General features: G+C 46.3%; 1 protein-coding gene across 9 annotated transcripts in view; it reads right to left on the bottom strand.

Moving 5' to 3' along the window:
• LIMS1 (LIM zinc finger domain containing 1) overlaps window positions 1–22,654 on the bottom strand; it is a 98,619-nt gene that overhangs the window by 3,541 nt on the left and 72,424 nt on the right. For 5 of the 9 annotated variants that reach the window (XM_057743571.1, XM_057743573.1, XM_057743574.1 and 2 more), the window contains 9 exons: window positions 14,232–14,391; window positions 6,756–6,822; window positions 6,003–6,123; window positions 5,491–5,640; window positions 4,060–4,210; window positions 3,534–3,626; window positions 2,692–2,740; window positions 1,467–1,542; window positions 1,089–1,280 (listed from right to left, as the gene is read on the bottom strand). In XM_057743571.1, the coding sequence (XP_057599554.1) occupies window positions 1,133–1,280; window positions 1,467–1,542; window positions 2,692–2,740; window positions 3,534–3,626; window positions 4,060–4,210; window positions 5,491–5,640; window positions 6,003–6,123; window positions 6,756–6,822; window positions 14,232–14,391 (1,015 nt within the window). In that variant the 3' untranslated portion in view covers window positions 1,089–1,132. Of the gene's footprint in view, window positions 1–1,088; window positions 1,281–1,466; window positions 1,543–2,691; window positions 2,741–3,533; window positions 3,627–4,059; window positions 4,211–5,490; window positions 5,641–6,002; window positions 6,124–6,755; window positions 6,823–14,231; window positions 14,392–17,748; window positions 17,928–22,654 lie in introns of those variants that run through there. The other 4 variants (XM_057743572.1, XM_057743570.1, XM_057743567.1 and 1 more) reach the window with 3 other exon arrangements.

The raw sequence follows: 22,654 nt of genomic DNA, 5'->3' as shown, positions 1-22,654 counted from the left end.
AGGTCAAGTGATACACTGTCATCTGTGACAAATGATTAAATCTGCTGATATAATTTTAAAGAACAACATTAATAAAGTTAATTCCTGACCATATATTTAAAATGAAAAATCTTTTAAAGTACCACATGGGAATTATTTTTTACTGTTTTTCAGAGATCCTAATGCTTAGTGTAATTCAAATAATGTTACAATTGGCAATTTGATTTAAATAGTACTATTGAGGTAAAATTCTCCCTAAGTCTTCTTAGGACAAAAGCTATTAAAACTGCCATGTTTTTGATGAAATAATCACTGCTCCCAGAGATACTGCTAAACAAACCTTATGTTATTTTAATTTTATATCTGAATTTTAATTCCTCTTTGTAGAAGGAAACATGAAAACTGAAACTATAGAAAACTGTTAGAGCTAAGAACACAATGTACTATGAAGGACCTGGGACCACCATGCTAGCAATTTAAGAGAATTTCAAAGACTGAAACATGTCCCTTAAATATCAGGAATACAACTGAGTCTGAAAACATTGAGAAAATGAGTTCATGCCCAGTAGCATGTGGGCAGTGTAGGAAAGCACATAGACACACACCAGAGATGCCATATCTTATTATGTACCTTAGAGGGTCCCTGCTTAGAGAGGAAACATGCTGAGAGGATTTAGTTTAACACAGAACTTACAACATGCAACACTGGAATTGATCAAATTATTTTACACAAAGAAACCAAAAACCAGGATTTTAAAACCTGCAATTATCAGACAAAAATACTTTGAAATTTTCCTAGTATCTATTAAGAGATTAGAATTCTTCCCTTTGAATTCATTGGAAAAAAAAGAAAAAAGAAACCTATACCATGTTGTGATTAAAAAATGAGCTGAGAGAGTCTACAGATTCAGGGAAGTGAAGTACAAGCCAGTGTTAAGTGTGAATGAACCCTTATTAAAGTGTATAATTTTAATAATTAGGTAAAAGGACAAGCTCTACGTGGGACAAACGCTTCTATTTCAATCTCTGGTGGCAACAAATACATGCCAAAAAGAAACAAAAAAAGCAAGAGACAAAAACAGAATGAAAACATATTCTGCAGGACTAACCAAAGGAGAAAGTAGTGAACATGACGACAGGGGGACAGAAAAGTTTACAAGCAGACTGGCTTTTTCTTTTTCTGCTTGTCCTTGTCCTTTGCTTCTCTCTCCCGTTTGGCAAGTCGCCTCTTAAATTCTTCTGGCATTTTCTCATAACAGTGTTTGCAGACTGGTTTTAGATCAATTTCAACAAACTTATCCCTTTGCGCAGGACAGAGAAGGAACAGAAGAAAACAGGGAACAATTAAAGGAAGAACCTTTGCTTTTAGAAGGCCTGAACAGAAAGAAATAAGACATCAGAACATTCTTTTCAAGCTCTGTGAATGTTTTCAACAACATCCCCGCGAGTGTTCCATCCTGGGGCTTGCGGGAGCCGAGCGCACTTACTTGAGTGTCAACTTGGCGCTGCAGGTGGAGCAGGCGAAGCAGTGCACGCACCAGGCCTTGTTGAGGGCGGAGACCACTGGGGGACAGGAAGGGGACCATCATTCACCCATGACACACGCGCCGCCCCCAGCACACTGCCACCACACTTCTCGAGGCCGCTTCTCAAGGGCTTTTCTCACAAAAGAACCATACATGGCACTAAAAATCTCAGTGCCATTAACTGATGTTCACGGGATCAGTTGATGTTATTCATTAATTTATCTAGTAACATCATTAGAATGTACAACCCCAGCTCTGCATTTGTCTCCTAGGACTGTAGGCCTCACCTTAGGGAAGATTACCGTTGTCTTTCCAACCTGTGTTGATGGTTAATGCTTTCCTCTCCCATGAGGCATCTGAACGGCAGGTACCAGATCTTCACACCAAACACCACCCCCACCCCCAGCCTCGACGGCGTGACCCAGCTTTCATGGCCCAGCAAGGAAATCTGAACTAGGCAAGTAATTAAAAACAAAATCCAGACGTTAACTCACCAGCCTGCAGAAGTCTGTCTTCCAAGCTGATACTAAGACAAGAGCTTCCCTCCCCTGGAAGCTGCCTCCCGCTGGTGAAGGCAAGATTCATCCCCAATGGCACTAAATTCCCCTTTGCGAGGGGCACACGGGCAGTGTTTCAGAAAGTATTTCCCGAATTAGGCTCTCTGCCCAGAGCCACGAAGCAGGAATGTTTACAGCTTCACCAGGAAGCTTCTGGCAGAATTTGTTGCGACTGTTGGCAAACACAGCTGCTTCCTTTCCGTCCCAGGCAATCAGGCCTCATCACGAGGGACGAGGGAGGGAGTCCTGGAAACGTCTAGAGATAACTGCCAGGTGTTCGTGTTTGCAGTGTGCACAGGACCCTTCCTAAGTGCTCCTAACAAACACGCTCTGCAGCTTCCACAGAAGGTAATTCCAGGGACTGGAAGGAGAAGCTGGCCGTGGGGTCAGCTGTTCCTATGGTAACAACCCTGCAGCACTGGCCAAAGTATCATCATAAAGGAGCAACAAGTCCAACTCTTAGGAGTTAGCATCTCCCTGCTAGAGAATACTTGGAAAATATGCCAAAGAAAGAGAAAAAGTGCCTGATAACTATCACATTCCAAACAACCTTTTTCAATTTTTACATGACCTGAGGGTTTCTGTGTCAAAACTGTGCCCTACAGATTAAAATCCCTGCAGGTACTTACCATCGCCTTCTATAACACGGTTGCAGTGGAAACAAACATCACCAAATAGCTGAAAAAAAAAAAAAAAGGGTGGTACAAAGTAAAGATGTATTACAACTAAGTATCAGAACACCATACATTTAATATAAATAATTTCAGTTCTTTGTACAACTTAAAAACAAATAGCTGGCTACCTAAACCCAGAATTTGTCATTACTAGAGAGAATCAGTAAAAGTTCACTGACTAGTTTTTACTTCCTACAGTGAAAATAATTTACTATTCATCATGATCAAAAAAAAAACCAGGCTCTGGAAATGTTCCGGATTTCAGGAAGCTAAAAGAGCATGCAAACCCTAGACTGGGCCCAGTGCCGGAGTGGAAAAAAGGCCGGAAGGACATTATTGGGTCAAGTGACAAAAGTGGAATGGACAGATTAAAGTAATCAATACTGATAACCATGGTTACATAAGAGTCTCATATTCCTGGGAAATATACACTGAAGTATTTAGGGGTAGAGGACCACAGGGAACTTACCAAATGCTTCAGAAAAAAAAATGCCTGTTTGCATGTATACATAAACTTGTATATAATGAAACATGCATTTACGTAGTGTTGTCTTCACAGAGAGGGCAGGACACACACATAATGAAGCCAGTAGTAAACTGAGTAAAATATGTAGGTATTTTCTTTGTGTTTTTATTTTACAATCTTTCTGTGAGTCTGAAATGATTTTCCAAATAAAATGTTAAAAAGCAGTCTCTATAGCCCAACGTATGTTTTCCCAGAGCTTTCCTTGTACTTAAGTATTGAGAAGCTCAAGTTCATACAAGTGTGTGTAGTATTGCACGAGCCCCGTCACTACCTGGTTGTAGTGGGTTTCACAGTACGCCAGGCCCTTCCTCTCATAATGGCGATGTCCGAGAAACGGTTTCTCACACTTGGCACAAACAAAATGCTGAAAGAAATTGCGTTAGGTCATATTTGGATTGCCATGTTTTATTTACATAGTGAAGCAAAAACCCAAAGCTTAAGCAGCCCCAGAGGAGACCCATGAGAGCCTGGGGTGCTTATGTCATTTGGGCCACAGGTGACCCTGCAGTGCATCCAGCCTTCGTCCAGGCATCCGGGGGCCTTGACTCAAAAGCAAAAAGTGAGGACAGAAGTGAACGTGGGGACGCATCTCTGGGCTGGACCAGGACACATCCTGCCTCAAGGATTTAGGAACCAAGAGCACTTCCTGCATCGTCACTGGGAGATCACAGAGCTATGAAATCTGTGTTCTTAGTTTCCACAAAGTCCACAGGTGCCCCTCAGCATCTCCCAGCCTCACCAGCACACCTGAGCCTCGGGCGTGCAAGAGCCCCAGTCACCCCACCTCAGGAACTCACCTCCACGTGCCACTGCTTGCCCATGGCATTCACCACACGCCCCTCGATGGGCCGGCGGCAGGCGCCACAGATGGGGACCCCCATCTTATCGTGGCATGGCAAGCAGTACAGCTCCCCCTTCAGCTCCCGGGCGTCGGCGGTCAGCTCCTTCCTGCCCATGAGAAAGGCACCAGCTGAGCACCACCACCACAAGGAAGATAGGCAACCAGTGCAGCCAACGTGCATCTGAGATGGTTCCTGAAGAGACCCCGCAACAACCCCTGTACCTGCTTTTCTCTCCCTTGGAGGTGATCAGAGTGGACTAATCAAGAGGCTGGAACAGGCTTCAGATTCATATCCAAACATCAACATCATACAGTGATGATAAGCCGGATACACATCAGCACACCAGCCACAGTTACCCTCCTCTCCCGCCCCCTCCCCTGGGTCTGCTGTCACTAGAGAGTCCCTTGTCTTCCTCAAGAAGCTGGGGGAGAAGGATCCCATCCTGAGGACAGAACTGCCGATGTTATCTTCCCAAAATAACCAAGGAGTTTGGAGATTAGTTCCAGCTACTGACACTCACTAACAAGCTGCTAAGAATAGTTTTAGGTTAATAGAAAACACACAAACAAAATGCCCAGACTGCTCCTCCTCCAAATGCTTAAGTTCACTCTCCTGAGTCAATAAACAGAGATGGTCCCAAAGCAAGATGCATCTCATCTGTTCTAAGAGATTCCTTAGGAGAAGCGCTCATGAAAAATGAATCGAGGGAGGACAGGCCAGAAAACAAGATAAGGTAGAAACTAAACTCCCCAAAGAAGCTGTTTGTCAGCTTTCACCCCGGCATTCCGCCCTCTGTGGTAATTGAGCACGGACGGTCACACTGACTACAGTCAGGTATCTTTTTCCATTACATTTTTATACTAGATAGCAGATTCTGAAACTTAGAGCCTAACAGTTTATCATGAGCTTTTGAAGAAAAAAAAAAAAAAAACCCTTTAGATGTAAACAGAGCAAAAGAAAGTAAACATGTAATTTAAGATAACACTCTCACTGTTAAAACTGTGAAAGTTATGTATGTACAAAGATAAGACTTTTTTAAGTTTTTTTTCAGGGAGGAGGATCCTGTATTGGAAAAACAGAGTGAAGAAAAACAGTTGTGGGGATCACTGGGGATATTTGAATATGAGCTGACTATTGAAAGGTATGTGTTTATGCACCTGTGTACACATACACACACAAATGTGGCAACATGTTACCTGGTGAAACTGAATGAAGGGTATGGCGGTTCTCTGTGTATTATTCTCTTGAGTCTTCTATAGGTTTAACATTTTCCAGATTAAAAGTTGAAGAAAACCAATTTGGGTACCAGAGTAACAGAAACACTAGAAATCAGTGTGATCACTGATGTCCACTGTTTGTACAATAAAAAGGAAGACATTGAAGTACCCGCAGTTGGCACAGTTGAAGTGGTCTGGATGGTAGGGGTCGTTCTTGAATATCAGAGGCTGCTCGTCAATGATGGCGTGACACTTCTGGCAGATGTATTTACCGAGGCCTCGGGCTTTCTCCCGGTTATGACAGGGGCGACACAGATGTCTAAACAGAGCCGAAACTGTTTTAGAAACTTAAATTCAAAATCTAAGGTTCTTCCCAATAATTAAAAAAAAAAATGCCTCCCATATCTAAGAAAAGACATTAAAGAAACCATTTCTTTAAAAATCACTGCTGTGCTTAAAAGAGCAGAATCAAGCCCCAACTTTTCACATGAAAAGTTACTTATTTCTACCCAGATGATTGGACTGATCTTTAAGACTCCCTTTGGCAGCCTCTCCAGCAGGCACGGGCTCCATGCCCTGTACCCCAACTGCACCCCAACTCTGTGTCCGAGGCCCCGGGGAACACGTGTGACCGTGGAGCGCCACTCTGCCCACCCGGGTGACAGGGTGACCTGCTCCTACCTCCCGGCGTTCTTGACAAACCCGATGTCTGCCAGGACCTCCTGGCAGAGGTCGCAGCGGAAGCACTCGGGGTGCCAGCTGTTGTTCATGGCTTTGATCACGCGGCCGATGATGAATTCCCCTGCAGAGAGGAGCGCACGGGCTGCAGCTCGGCCTCCCCGCCCACGGCTGCCGGGAAAACACTGCCCCCTTCCCCACGCACACGGCCACCACAGGAAGCACTACTACGTCAGAAAAATGCTTTCGTGTCATCTGAGTCCTTGCGTCTGGTTCTGTAGCCACATATTCAGGCTGTCTTGTCACATCTCTGAATCTGCTCTCCTTTTCCAAATGAGGTACAGGGCTCTCCTTCTCCTTAAGGCCTTTTGGTTATTTCTGGTCACTGACACAGAAAACGGAAATCCACAGCACGTTTCCTTATAATAAATACTTAATTTTTCCTTCATTCAGCCTTTTCAGCATGCTACTCGGTGTCCCCAGTCTCCTGCTGTGTGACACACAGGCCACCCCGAGCATTTCAAGGTCCCCACTGAGGCCGCCTCAGCTGCACTGACAGAGGAAAGGAATCCTAAAGGGCATCGAACAGAAGCCCAGACAGTCCAGGGGTTACCTTCACTGCACAGGCCCTGAGAAGCGTCACTAACCTCACTGACTGGGAAGAGGGCTGTCAAAGCACCTGCATGCTTTCCTTCATACAGAGCACATATTATGAAGTCGTTCTGAAGGAAACGTGCATTTGGCAGTGAAACTTACCACACTGATGACAGCAAGGAGCAAAGAGCATCTGAAAGTCATGTTCACAGTACTTCCTTCCTTCAAACTGAAACAGAAAGCATCATCAACTTGTAAATAGGAAACAATCAAAGGATGAATGGAATTATTCTGTGGAGACATACAGGAAAGAGGTTTCCTATACGTCTATAGGATGTATAGGAACTAGAGCTCTGCCCCAGAATGTATAATCCTCCTGAGATTTGTAAAAGCAGACATACTTTTGTACCTTCCACGCACCTATGTGTGGATACAGGAAAGACACCCCCGACCAACAGAAACCAGAACTGATCCTCTGCCTACAGAGAACGGCGAGCCTCCCCCCACCCCGCCCCCTCCCCTTCACTGAGTCTCGACTCAAACTCCACCTGGAGGGATCAGACAAAAGCCACAGACCCCTCTCCCCAGAAAATGTGCACAGACGTACAAACCTCTCCCCACGTTAAAAAAATATGTATTTACAAACAGTAAATACGCTAGCATATTGTAAATGTAAACATTTTTAAATGCGGCCAAAACCCATTTTAAAAAATATTCTTTTCCTACAGGTGGAAAATTTATCCTTCATTTTTCTCCTTGAACTGTTTCCTTTCATCCCCCCCAAAAGTTTTATGCTACAATGACACTTTTTCCACTAAAGTCTTCAACTGATCATCCTAGCATATTTCTCTGCAATTAAAATGTATCGTGAAACCTTAAAATTTGTTTTACTTTCTAAAGTAAAGGCCCTAGATTGAGGATCAAATGGCGGAGTAGGAGGACGTGCACTCACTCCCTCTTGCAAGAGCACTGGAATTACAACTAACTGCTGAACAATCACTGACAGAAAGACACTGGAACTCACCAAAAAAGACACCCCACATCCAGAGACAAAGGAGAAGCCACAATGAGACGGTAGGAGGGGTGCAATCGTGTTAAAATCAAATCCCATAAATGCTGGGTGGGTGACTCGCAAACTGGAGAACAGTTATACTAAAGAAGTCCACCCACTAAAGTGAGGGTTCTGAGCCCCACGTCAGGCTTCCCAACCTGGGAGTCCAGCAATGGGAGGAGGAATCCCCAGAGAATCAGACTTTGAAAGCCAGCGGGATTTGATTGCAGGACCTCCACAGGACTGGGGGAAACAGAGACTCCACTCTTGGAGGGCACACAAAAAAGTGTGCTCACTAGGACCCAGGGGAAGGAGCAGTGACCCCATAGGAGACTGAACCAGACCTGCCTGCTGGTGTTGGAGGGTTGCCTGCAGAGGTGGGGGGCAGCTGTGGCTCACCGAGGAGACGGGGCACTGGCGACACGAGTTCTGGGAAGTGTTCATTGGCGTGAGCCCTCCCAGAGTCCACCATTAGCCCCACCAAAGAGCCTGTGGGCTCCAGCACTAGGTGGCCTCAGGCCAAACAACCAACAGGGTGGGAACACAGCCCCACCCATTGGCAGACAAGTAGATTAAAGTTTTACTGAGCTCCGCCCAACAAATCGGATTAAAGTCTTACTGAGCTCTGCCCACCCAGCCCTACCCACCATCAGTCCCTCCCATCAGGAAGCACCCGGGAGCCTTCTAGATAGCTTCCTCCACAAGAGGGCAGACAGCAGCATTAAGCAGTATCAGCAGTATTTTGTCTTGTGGAACTGAAAACCACAGCCACAAAAAGAGAGAGAAAATGAAAAAGCAGAGGACTTTGTACCAGATGAAGGGACAGGATAAAACCACAGAAAAACAACTAAAGGAAGAGGAGATAGGCACCCTTCCAGAAAAAGAATTCAGAATAATGATGGTGAAGATGATCCAGGACTTTGAAAAAAGACTGGATGCAAAGATTGAAAAGTTTACCAAAGACCTAGAAGAATTAAAGAGCAAACAAACAGAGATATGCAACACAATAACTGAAATGAAAAATACACTAGAAGGAACCAGTAGCAGATTAACTGAGGCAGAAGGGCGAATAAGTGACCTGGAAGACAGAATGGTGATAATCACTGATGTGGAAAAGAATAAAGATAAGAGAATGAAAAGAACTGAAGACAGCCTAAGAGACCTCTAGGACAATGTTAAACGCACCAACATTTGCATTATAGGGGTCCCAGAAGGAGAAGAGAGAGAGAAAGGACCTGAGAAAATACTGGCCGAGATTATAGTTGAAAAATTCCCTAACATGGGAAAGGAAATAGCTACCCAAGTCCAGGAAGTGCAGAGTCCCAGGCAGGATAAACCCAAGGAGAAACACGCCAAGACATATAGTAGTCAAACTGACAAAAATTAAAGACAGAGAAAAGTTCTTAAAAGCAACAAGGGAAAAATGACAAATAACATACAAGGGAACTCCCATCAGGTTAACAGCTGATTTCTCAGCAGAAACTGCAAGCCAGAAGGGAGTGGCATGATATATTTCAAGTGATAAAAGGGAAGAACCTACAACCAAGAATACTCTACCCAGCCAGGATCTCATTCAGATTCGATGGAGAAATCGAAAGCTTTACAGACAAGCAACAGCTAAGAGAATTCAGCACCACCAAACCAGCCCTACAACAAATGCTAAAGGAACTTCTCTAAGCAGGAAACATAAGAGAAGTAAAGGACCTACAGAAACAAAAACAAAACAATAAAGAAAATGGTAATAGGAACATACATATCGATAATTACCTTGAATGTAAATGGACTAAATGCACCAACCAAAAGACACAGCCTGGCTGAATGGATACAACAGCAAGACCCATATATATGCTGTCTACAAAAGACCCACTTCAGACCTAGAGACACATACAGACTGAAAGTGAGGGGATGGAAAAAGATATTCCATGCAAATGAAAATCAAAAGAAAGCTTGAGTAGCAATAGTCACATCAGATAAAATAGACTTTAAAATAAAAAATGTTACAAGAGACAAGAAAGGACATTATATAAAGATCAAAAGATCAATCCAAGAAGAGGAGATAACAATTATAAATATATATGCACCCAATATAGGAGCACCTCAATACATAAGGCAAATGCTAACAACTATGAAAGAGGAAATGCAAGGCAGAAATAGAGACACAGATGTAGAGAACAAACATATGGACACCAAGTGGGGAAAGTGGGGAGGGTTGCGGGGGAATGAATTGGGAGAGTGGGATACCAAATTGTACACTCTAAATATATGCTGTTTATTGTCTCCCCGACTCCCCACATTCCCAAACCTGCCATCTATCTGCATACAGAACACCCAACACATCTCCTAAGCCGGGCTGGCTCCTTAAGAGAATACGTAAGGCCGGGAAAGATGGGAAGCCTTGTGAGTTTAGAGACCCCACAAATCTCTTCTGATTGGTGTCCTAGAGCAATTTGTCAGAGTAAGATTTCAGATCCCTTCCTTTCGTCAAGGGGGAGGAGTAAGCACTACTGGGAATACAAAAGTATCATCAGGCAAATGCATTTTAGGACAAGACTCCCTGAGACCAGAATCTGAGGGTTCAGAAATGGGCCCTTGAAGCCATCCCTATGGCAACCCCCCTGCACGCCCAGGGTGTGCTCCCCCAAATGAAGACTCCTGCAAAGGGAGAGTTTCTTTTGCTTCTTTTCTAAGCGTATAGAAATGATCAGACACACTATGGCTTGATTTCTGAGCCCAAGAGAAAGGCCGGAAGCTGATCCAAAGTAAAACTCCATGATGTGAAACGAAAAATCAGAACGCATCAAGTTGGAAGAATCAAACTTCCATGAATACTGCCTTTCTAGGTACAACCCGGAACTGGTTTACCATAGAACAAGCCTGTAGAGTAAGAAAAATCGTGCTCCAAATTCGTAGCATTTAACAAAATGCTGACGAAGCCTGGGACCCGCCAGGGCAGGGAGGGAACCCTGGCCAAGCACAGCCCTGCTTTTAAGGGTTCTAAGTTTGGTCTGGCGTTCCGTGAAGATTCTCCTTGGGGGAAAAAAATTGTGCTGCTGTAAAGAGAGCTCAGAATTAGAAACTGTGCTGATGGTCTCACTCGAAGCCCCGTGCACATGTGGGAAGTCTTCCCAGGTGTCCTCCCCACCAGCCTTGCCCTTGGGGTCCAGCTTCCTAAGGAATCACAATTCCTTATTAGAGGAAATGAGGGAAGAAACCTCTTTGTAGAGTCTTACCACTAAATCACTCACCACAAACTGGTCTTTCCTGTTATGTATTTGTGATTGGGGTGGGGGGGGGGAGGCGGGCAGATGTCACATTAGGGGGATTCACACTAAGGAGAAAGAAGCCCCAAGCATGTCCTGAGCCCAGCTGGGCAGCTGCCTGGCCACCCCCTTGCCCAGGCTGCTCCATCCTGTGGGGAACTTTTCTGGAATCATGTCACTCTGGAACAGCTGGTTCCACTTTATTTCACAAAGCATTTCCTTTGGGGAAAAATTAAGATAAGCCTTTTACTGGAGGAAATCCCTGATGTTACAAAGTGAGATTTAGGAAGCAGTGTGGTGGCTACACAGTGTTAGGGGCTGGCCGAATAGGTGTTTCCCCCCGGAAGTGGCATGTAATCAATCGCCCGTGACTTGGCCATTTTACAAACACTTCTCCACGTGTACTTGAGAATGATGGGAGATACTGACAGCTCATGAAGATTTAACTGCAACGCCAAAATAAACATGATGAAATGCACGCAGTTTTCTTCTCACTTGATCACTGTCTTCCGATATAGATAAATGCAGAAGTAGAATATTTGAAAAGAGAAAACTGAATTTCAGTTTGGGGAGCCAGTTCTAGTTACTACACAGGAAGTGTGTCTTGGCTTCTGGTAAAGGAGGACAACGTTTTTGTTACAGCTGAGTGATAAGCTGTCCAAGGATGGTGTACAAGCACATCTCATTTATTGCACTTTGCAGATAGCGTGTTTTCTACACATTGAAGGTTTGTGGCAATCCTGCTTCCCACAAGCCTGTCAGCACCATTTTTTCCAACAGCATTTTTAAAAAAGATATTTGAGTATTTTATTTTATTTTAAGTATTTATTTATTTATTTATTTAGCTGTGCCGGGTCTTAGTTGTGGCATGTGGGATCTTCACTGCGGTATGCGGAATCTTTTAGTTGCAGCATGCATACTCTTAGTTGTGCCATGCGGGATCTAGCTCCTGACTATGGATTGAACCCAGGCCCCCTGCATTGGGAGCGTGGAATCTTAGCCACTGGACTACAAGGCAAGTCCCCCAACAGCATAAGTTTTAATTAAGGTGTGTACATTGTTTTTTAGCCATAATGCTACTGCAACTTAATAAACTACATATAGTGTAAACGTAACTTTTCTATGTTGTGGGAAACCAAAAAGTTCGTCTGACTCACTTTATTGCAATACTTGCTTTATTGGGTAGTCTGGACCCAAACCGACGCTATCCAAGGTCTGCCTATACTTAGCTCCCTGTGCCAATGTACACAAGAAGGTATATGCTTTCTTTAGGGCCTTTTTTCTTTTTTTAATGGATTTTTTCCAGGTTTATTGAGATGTAATTGACATATAACATTGTGTAAGTTTAAAGTGTGCAGTGTGATGATTTGATACACATATATATTATGAAACATATATATATCTTGCTATAGAGTTGTAATGCGTTCCTTTATTATTTAGGGTCTTTCTTAAGTGAGTTCTTTCTAGAAATACTTTCTTGTTCTGTGCAGGGCACTGCGTACACAGACTGGGGAACAAGCCCACTTAGAACCAACATGCTGTTAGCACAGCGAAGTTCATCACCTACAGGAAGGGGTGTTAGTGCAGCAGGTCTTGGCCGAGGGTGACTGTGCTCCAGGGGATACCCGGCAATGTGCGCAGGTATCTTTGGTGGTCGCAACTAGGTATGTAGAGGGGAGAGACTAGGGACGTTTCTAACACCTTGCAATACACGGGACGCCCTACAGCAAAGTGTCATCCAGCTCAAAGGGCCAGGAGTGCAAGGACGGGGACCCCTGCTTGGAGCATGTCTGGGGCTGGCTGACCGACGGGTGCTGCAAGTGCCGCCTGGTTCACACTCACCATCCAGTCCTGCTGCACCACGTGGCCAGCAGACGCACAGTATGGGAAAAAGAAAGCAACAGAGAGGGAACAACGGGCCCTGGAAATAAGAAAACTGTTTGGAAAACAGAGTCTGCCTTTCTTCTCTCTTGCTCCTCTGGAATCTCTCCTAAGGCCTTTGTCATAATTACCCATTTCAATAAAAATCTTAGATCTGAGAGAGTATGTCAGGGAAAGAACACCGTGTCAGATATCAGAGGACCATACTAGCTTCTAATCCAAACTGTGTCACTCATCTGCTGTTAGCAAGGACATTTCAGCCTCTCTGGGCCTCAAGGAAGAAAAGGCAGATTAAGGGCTTTACACGGTGTGGAGACCAATGTCTCCTCAGTGGCAGGTTCCTTGGACCCCCGTAAATGTGCTTTTGGTCTGACTGCCTTGTCACAGCCGCAGCCTCCCCTGTGCTGGCTTAGGGACAGAGGAGAGCCTCGTGAGACCCTAGACCCGCACCCCACCCTCTTCTCCTCCTGCTCCCCTAACCCTCCTCATCACTCAGGGCGGCCCCTTCCCTCCGGATGTGAGTCACTGGGCCCCCTCTTCTGCTCAGGTCCCCAAACCACCCCCTGCCATTCCCAGCCAAAAGCCATCACCCTTGACAGAAAGGGAGACTCCTGTTCTGATTGTGAGGGTTTTTGTTGTAGGAAACACATGTTTCTGGGACACAGTAGGAGCTGAAAAAATGTGTTTGAATGAATAACACAGTGTCCCTGAGTCGTGTCCCAGTACACACACTGCTCTGCACTGCAGTCCCGTGACTTCCTCAGGCTGGCCGGGAGCCTCCCTCCCAGGGCACTGGTTCTATGGGAAAATGCTGTTGAATTGGTCAACAACTGACTTACTAATGACCTTTAAAAACCACCTTTCCTTCCTCAGGAATGGCCTGTAAAACAGGAAAAGTTTAAAGTCTGCTCAGCAGAAGGAGAAATCAAACAGCTGCCATCTCTAGGTATCACATAACTCTACATACACAAATTATCACATAGAGACACACACAGATATGTAAGGAGGTGATCACACACACACACCCCACACCCCCACTGTCATCCTCATTCACAGCTCACGGCCACCCCTAGACCAGCCCCAAAGTAGACATGAGAAGGAGGTTCCCAGATTGGTCAGAATAAACACAAGCAAGCGCAGACCACGTGGTGACACCCCAGGATCAGGAAGAACAAGTGTTTGGAGAAGAAGAGGAGACACGGAGAAGAGCTAGATACGGACGGACAGGGTGCCCCCTCCCAGGCAAATGAGACACTTTAGGACGCAGGTGCTGGGAGTCATGGGGCAAGAGGAGGCAGACAGTGCTGGGGGGTGGGGGGGGACCTGCAGGGCTGACGGGTGAGCCCCAGGGACGGGAGCCTGGTCTGTGGGGCGCCCTCCCACCCAGCATCGCTGACAGCCCACCCCTACCCCCGTCCACTGCCTGTGGCTGCTGCCTGTACCCACCTCGTAGAAGAGGCCCTCAGGGAACTGCTGGAAGCACTGGGCGCACACGAAGCACTGCTCGTGGTACAGCTCGCCATTGCTGTTGACGATCTTCTCGGCGGGTGCAAAGCCGCCCCGGCAGCGCTCACAGCTGGCATTGGCCAGGGCGTTGGCCATGTTGCTACAACACACAAAGGACATGGATCATGGATAGCGGGCCTTCCTGAGAGCTCGGTCTGAGGTCACAACAGTTGTATTTTGTCCATAAAGCCCGTTTCCCACTTGTGAGCCAAGGTCTCAAGCTCACCTCCCCATCCAGCATCTGGGGTGCAGACCATCTGGTCCACTGACATTCCTACATCCCTCCTGCCAAGTGCCCAGGAGTGCACCCCCACCACCTGCGAGCCAGGGATGCAGGGGGGCGTCAAAAGCCACCTCAAAGGGCTGAGCGCCTCAAAGGGCTGAGCCAACAGCCTGAGACAAGTGGCTTCATTAACGTCTACCCATCCCCCACCCCTGCCCAAGTGAGGTCCTGCCAAAAGCAGCTTCAGGAGTTCTCAAACCCGCCAAACGCCTTAGTCCTATAATCTAATTGGGAAGATGAATGCTGAACATTACCATTACAAAATGTATCTTAAAACCAGAGAATTTTCAGCTATGAAGATCTTTTTACAGACAGTGAAGTGCAGGTTTAGAGATGAAGGAGCCCAACCTCAAAAAGCTATGCAGTTCATAGGAGACACAGGCCCAGAGTCTAGGTCCCCCGCCCATGAGTCACAACCAGATGACCGTGTCACATCAAACACTCGAGAGGACATGAGAGGAACCACAACAAGACCCCGGCTGGTGACTCTCCAGCTGGGCTTCCCCTGGACTCTGGAACACTCGGGTGCTTTCAGTAAAGGCCCATGTTCTACCCTACCCTTGTGCAGCCTGGAGGAAAAGCATCCCATCAAGCTCGTCATCAGATCACTGCTTACTCTGGATTTCACAACAAGAACTGTTTGGTCTCTGAAAGGCCTCCAGGTGGGAAGGCCCCCAGCAGAAGAGGTGCTGGTCCAGCCAGCTTCGTGATTTGCAAGTTTATTTTCAGATATTCAGACGCCCACTCAGAGCACATGCTCTGCTACGTGTCCGGTCCCGGGGCAGCTTCTGCCTGCCTAGATACCCAATCAGCCCACCTCAAGAACTTACTGCCAACATCCTCCCCAGCCTGTGAAACAGGTGCAGGGCAGAGGGGTCATCCATTGGCAGGCAGACTGCCTGCCTTGACCCCCATCACAGCCCACATCTCTCACAGCCCATGTCTCGCTACTTCCTCAGCAAGGGTGCACAGAGCATGCTTCACTCCCCCCTCACCCCAACGGAAAGTGAACCCTCCCTCTTCCCCCAAAGGCCTCACGGAGCAGTATCATGCTCCATGCAGAAGTACCATGTTCACAGCCCCATGCCAAGCAAAACTCAATTAAGACGTCACCAGAAAGGAAGGAAGGGAGGCAGCCTCATTGCTTGGCAAACCTGACCTGAGTCTCATACTAAATCAAATTTTCTACTTTGTCATTGCAAAATCACTGTGGATCAGGGAGAAAAATTCATCAACTCCTTTCGTCACCTGGCTTTGCCATAAGCCAGATGAACGGTGGCAGTTTTAGCAAAGCTCTGGGAAGGCTTGTACCCCCTTCCCCAAAGGGGGGACCAAAATGCACAAGCATCCCTCAGTGAAGTGTGGTCAGCCCACAGCTGCCCCCGTAGGCCTGGTACTGTTTTGAGGATGAAATAAGAAAAAGTATATAAAACCACTTTGGAAACCAGAAGATGCTACTCAAATATAAAGCATTATCATTAATTTAAAACCCTCTCAAAATAGTCACCAAATTCTCAATGATTTCAGTAGAACCCGAAGAGAACTACAAAAGAAGAAATCCTGGAATGTCCTGACTCATGACTTCCTAGATCGGTGACTCTCTCAGGGTAGAAAGGTCCTCCCTTTTGCCACATCTCTGTGGGAGGCCACATTTTCTTTATAAACTTCATGTAAAACAACATATTACAGAAGGATGAATGCAGATGAAACGGTTTTATCAAGACAGACATTAACGTGATTTGCAAACATGTAATACAATACCACTCTTCCCATCAAGCTTTTGTCATTTTGGAAACATTTTTCATAAAAACTTAATTAATATTAATATTTATTAACAGTAATATGCAATGAGCTTATTTTAAATGAACTAATAAGTACTTAAATTTTTTTTCAGTTTTATTTTCTAATACAGTAAATGCTGATAGAACAAAAGCTATTTGGAGACCTCAATATTTTTTAAGAACGTAAATGGGTCCTAAGATCAAAATGTTTATCACTGACCTATTTATACTCATTACACTATAGACCATTTACATTCAAGTTCAAATACTCAAATAGTTAGAAAATAGGCATACACATTATAAAAACAAGTTCACACACACACAGGAAAAATAGACTAGTTTTAGAGATAAAGTAATATGTATTTTTGAAGAGGTATCCATTTTAATAACAAGCAGGAAAAAAAGGAAACAGAACATTAGCAGAAACTTTCACGAAAAACAAACCAACCAACCAATAATCTCACCAACCTACTCAACTGTTTACATTTCCCTTCCTCTCTTGTCTTTTACCCTCTGGCACTTTTTTTTTTTTTTTAAAATAGGCTGTTTTTGGAGCAGTTTAAGGTTTACAGTAAAATTGAGTGGAAGATACAGAGTTTCCCATACACCCCCTGACCCACAGCGCCCCACGTCCAACATCCCCCCATGTTCAACATCCCCCGGGCGGTAAACTAATGAACGCATTGACCTGTGCATTCTTTTCACAGCGACTGTCACAGTTAATACAGATGACAGAAGCTACTTTTTAAAAATCAGGGATGAGAGAGCTGTCATTTGATTAGTTATAATTAATAGGCTAATTTTTCAGAAAAGGGTTTCCATGTCAGGAAACGTACACCTCAGGGAGCATAACAGTCTTTATAACTAACTGTCCAGTCATAACTGTTCTGGCCGAGCCGCTTCCACAATCAGCCACACACAGAAAACCTGACATCACCGAGCTTTCCGTTATTCAGAAAGTGCCTGTGCCTCGTTTACCAAGGCGTGAGAAACATATACTCTAGCATTAAAGTGCAGAAATGTAAACCCTAAAAGCACCTTGAGAGTTTACCAAGCATTTTGGTTCCCGTGTAATTATAATTGCCCAATTAGTCTTAAACAGAGCTCCTCACTAAAGAGAAGCAACATTTGTTGCAAAAGCACAGGAGATGGACTGTGGAAACACAGAATCAGGCCAGTAGATTCTCCTCCGCTCGGGACAGGGAGACCACAGGGCTGTGTTGGGGCCGCTGAGAACGCTACTCCTGCCTGAAGCCAGCGCTTTTCTTCTTTTCATCCTGGAAGGTGCACCCCACCTCCCCGACCTCCTCGCTGGAGGTGGGGGAGGGTGTCAACCCCCAAGGCAGTGAACTCGAGCCCCAGGAGGGAGGGAGGGCAGGAGGGGACTACTCACAATTTGGCGTAGAAATCACAAAACTCCTTGTAGACCCTGACGTCGCTGTGCCTACGCTGCAGCCTGGACACCGCCCTCTCGTCCTGGCCGCCGGGGGCCCGGTGCTCCCCGTTACAGGCAGCCGGGGGGACCTCCTGGCCCTCCGGGATGACGGTGGGGCGCGCGCCTGGGAGCGCCATCGCGGGAGCAGAGTGGGGGACTGGAGCAACGAGGGAGGACACACGGGCGGCTCCCCTGGTCACTCCCCCCTGGTCACTCCCCTCCCCGCTCCCACACGTCAGCGGCTCCAGGGTCCTGCCGGCCCCTTCACATTAAGAGCACCGGGCAGGGCGCTCGTGCCCGCGATGGGGTAGACTTGCTGAGGGTCTGGAGGCTCCAGGAACCCCCCACCCCCACCCCCGCACACACGGACCGGAGGACAGACCGGCTGTGCGGCAGCCCTCCCGGGAGAAGGAATAGCCGCGCCGGGGGCGCGGGCAGGAACTGTGCTCCGAGACTCTGGGACTCTGGAGCAGTGGCAGCTCAGTCCCAGGCTCCGCGAGGGGGAAGAGCCGGCGTCCAGTTACAACTTCTGTTTGGCCCCAGCCGAGCCTGTAAGCGAGGCAGCCAGTCCTTCTGGGTCTTTATCACGGATAAATGACGAAGGGTGAAGGATACAGGATGCTCTCGGCAGGCTCGCTGTGCTCCTTCCACACCACTGCCAGCTCCAATGCACCAGTCAGCACTGAAGTGCTGAGGCCGCACTGCCCTGGGCAGTAAAAGGGGCCCAGTCTTTCCAGCCCCACCTCTGGCACCCATGTGCCTCCCACCGGAACCAAAGGGAGTAGGTGGGAACCTAACAAATATGACAAACTAGTGAACATAGCAAAAAGCAGACTCACAGATACAGAGAACAGACTAGGGGCTTCCAGTGGGGAGAGGGAAGAGGGGAGGAAAGAGGCAGGTAGAGGGGGTTAAGAGGTGCAAACTACTGTGTATAAAACAAATAAGCTACAAGGATCTACTGCACAGCACAGGGAATACAGCCAATATTTCCCAATAACTATAAACGGAGTATAACCTTTAAAAATTATGAATCACTATATTATACACCTGTAACAAGCAATATTGTACATCAACTATACCTCAATTTAAAAAAGAAGAAAATTAGGTAATTTTTTAAAAATTAAAAAAAAAATTAAACCTACATGGTTACATAAAATGTTGAAATTATATTTACAGTTTTAATCAATCAAAAAGAAAATCTAGGGAGCAGGTGAAAGGCACTCTGACTGACAGAGCAGGTCACATGAGGGAAAGAAGGGCCACGAAATCATCAGCAAACAAACAAAACACGTCTGAGACAGCCACAGAGTGATGGTCAGAACTGTAAACGGTGTTCCTGAGTGCTCAGTGCCATGTCCCCAGGAGGTACAGGTGGGGAAACAGGGGCACAAAGAAGCTGGATAACCAGTAAGTAGGTGGTAGAGTCAAGATTTAAGTCCAGGTAGTCTGATCCCAGAGCTGAGCTGTTAATTCTCTGTGAGAAAAGTTACACATAATCGGTGGGGAGCAAACAGGTTAACCAGAAAGGCTGGGTAGTGGGTACAAAACAGACTAGAAGCATAAAATGAGATCTGCTCTCCCCATTCTGAAGTCTAAGGATCTCAGAGTACAGGTCAGAACGGCCCTGGCCTGCAGCCTGCGGGGGATGGGGCAAGAGGCTCACAGTCTTTCAACACGAAAGAAACTGCCTCATGGTTAAAACAAAATCTTTGTTTACAGTGACCATGTGGAATGGAGAGGGAAGGAGACAGCTGGTGTGGTGAGACACACAGACACACACAGATACACTGACACATACAGACACACTGACACACACTGATACACACAGACACACACACAGACACTGACACACAGAAACACACTGACACACACACAGACACACAGGCATGTGACAGGTACTTATTGGTGAGTGAAACGGGCCAATCATCCACCTCCCTGTCCTGGAAAACCATAAAACTCAGCTGCCTGTCAGACATCTAAAAACATAACCAATTATTTCATTTCCTCAGTAACAACTAGTCCCATCTCCACCAGACAGAAAAGCAGGACCGTGGAGAAGATGATGGTTCCTGAGCACACGACACCTGAAGTCTCTCATCTGTCAAGGAATTAAGGATCATGTGAAAGACCCGTATCACATTTTAAACTTTTTATTTTGAAATAATTATAATCACAGGAAGTTACAAAGATTGTATAGAGAAGATCTTTGCACCCTTTACACAGCTTCCCAATGACAACATCTTACGTAAAACCAGGACTCTGACATCAGTGCGATGTGACAGGTCTGTGTCACCTTGTCCCACAGGTAGATTCATGTAACCACCACCCCCAACCGGACCTGGAGCTTTTCCATGTTCACAGTTCTACAGACCCTAACGGGTACGTAAAAGGTGCTTACTTAGCACACAGGTGAGTCCATGTGTGGCCAGAGCCACCAGGGACGCACGTGTTCCCTCCACCATTCGCGCAGGTGGCAAGCATTTCTCCCCCAACCCTGAAGCCAATTGCGGACCCATAACCACGCGGCACCAACCTGTTGGGGCACCACGCAACCAGTGGGCTGCACAGGCCAGTTGGCTGGTCCCTGACGTCCCCATCCAGCCATGCAGAGTGGTGCTCACAGATGCATATGATTTCTCCAAGATGACAAGGGGTTATCTGAGGCCAAGTAAACACCATTGCTCAATTTTTGTATCTAGGCATTTTGTTACTTTTAAACCATTTTTGGCACTTAATAATGTCATTCTCAGAAATGCAAACAATCCTTTTAGATTGTGATTGTATCCATGAGAAAAACATTTATCTGAACTCCCTTGACTGAAATCACTATGGCCCGTACAGCGCAGCAAAACAGCCCTCAAAACAGGTGGGAGGCTGTTTTATAAAATACCCCAAAGCCAGATTTGTCTGAACAGTGGGCCTGTGAGGTGGTTTCCTGGGCCCCGGGTTCCCAAAGATTCTTCCTGAGAGTTTCCATTGTCTGATCAGGTCTCCTCCTCACCACGGCAGACCTGGGACCCCTGATGTCTATCCAGAGTGGAGAGGCTTGTGTTTCAGGAGCTCTGGCCATTTTCTCCTCGTCTGGTGGGCAGTGGCTCAGTCCCTTAGGGCCACTGTAACAAAATACCAGGTGGCTTATAAACCACAGAAATTCAGTCTCATGGTCCTGGGGGCTGGCAGCCTGAGGCCACCGGGCCAGCATGGCTGCTGTGGGGTGAGGACTCTGCTCCCACCCCTCTGGGTCCTGGCCAGCACCCCCTCGCTGAGCCCTCAATCGGTGGAGGGGCAGTGGCTCTGTGGGTCCCATTTTCAAGACTGTCACCCCCCGACCTCATCGCCTCCCAACCATCACATTGGGGTTAGGATTTGGTGGGGTGCACAAACATGTGGACCAGAGCAGGCAGGATCCAGGACCCCGGCTGAGTGTATCTGACAGTGTGTTAGATGCCAAACCACACGCAGCTCATCTGCTGCTGAGCTGACCACTCCTGTGTCCTGCACAGAAGAGTCAAGTCCATCAACCCAGCTAACGCCACAATTTCAGCCAGAACAAATTCCACCCTTGACGTAACACCCTGCCCAAGATAAATCACCTGCTTAGAGGTAACAGACCAAGAAACAGCAGCTGTTTCCAAGAGCTCGAACACTGAGAGCCTGGATGTAAGCCTGAGCATGGTTGACAAAGTTAAAAAAGCAAATTTTAATAACTGGTACTTTTAAAATTCAAATTATCTCAAATAGCAACAATTGAATTACATGCATCACTACCAAATGTTTCATCTACGTGGTTTTTTTTTTAATTTTTATTGGAGTATAGTTGATTTACAATGTTGTGTTACTTTCTGCTGTACAGCAAAGTGACTCACTTATGCATATATGTATGTCCAGTCTATTTTAGATTCTTTTCCCATACAGGTCATTACAGAGTACTGAGTAGAGTTCCCTGTGCTATACAACAGATCTTCATCTACGTGGTTTTTAAAAACCAAGCTGAATGTATTGACCGATTGCCTGTAACATGGGCTCTGGCATAGGAAATGTGTTGTTAAATGCTACCCCCTTACGGAATCTAAAAATGGTACTGATGAACTCAGTGACAAGAATAAAGATGCAGATACAGAGAATGGACTGGAGAACTCGAGGTATGGGAGGGGGCGGGGGGTGAAGGGGAAGCTGAGACGAAGCGAGAGAGTAGCTCTATATATACTACCAACTGTAAAATAGTCAGTGGGAAGTTGTTGTATAACAAAGGGAGTCCAACTCGAGGATGGAAGATGCCTTAGAGGACTGGGGCAGGGAGGGTGGGGGGGACTCGAGGGGGGGCGTCAAGGAAGGGAGGGAATATGGGGATATGTGTATAAAAACAGTTGATTGAACCTGGTGTACCCCCCCAAAAAAAAAAAAAAAACAGATGACTGAACCCGGTGTACCCCCCCCCAAAAAAAAATTTTTTTTTAAATTAAAAAAAAAAAAAATGCTACCCCCACCACACAGGCAGAGTCGCCATGTGGATGTGACCTCAGCACCTGGCAGGAGCTTCTCCAACCTCCATCCACAGGGATGGGTGTTCAGAGTGTCAGGATGGTAAAACGACTATTTTCACTGTTTCTCTATTTCACTCAAATGGAAAATTTACTCTGATTTTCCTCTCCTATTAAAATAAAACAATTGTGACATGAAGTTAAGATATCAGTGCTGGTAAGTTTCTTCTCACGTCCCCGTTTCCAGCTCAAATGCCCCATTTCCTCCAACAGCAAGGACAGAGGCAAGGGTGGCCACACGGAACAGGGTGCCACTGCTACCATGACATCTGCCTCATCTGTTACACTGTTCCCAGCTCCTGGTTGCAGAACAGAAGGAA

This window comes from Hippopotamus amphibius, chromosome 7 (assembly GCF_030028045.1).
Source record: "Hippopotamus amphibius kiboko isolate mHipAmp2 chromosome 7, mHipAmp2.hap2, whole genome shotgun sequence".
NCBI classification, from domain to species: Eukaryota; Metazoa; Chordata; class Mammalia; order Artiodactyla; family Hippopotamidae; genus Hippopotamus; species Hippopotamus amphibius.
The sequence above is the reverse complement of the archived record's forward strand: the minus strand, read 5'-3'. Positions and strand labels throughout refer to the sequence as shown.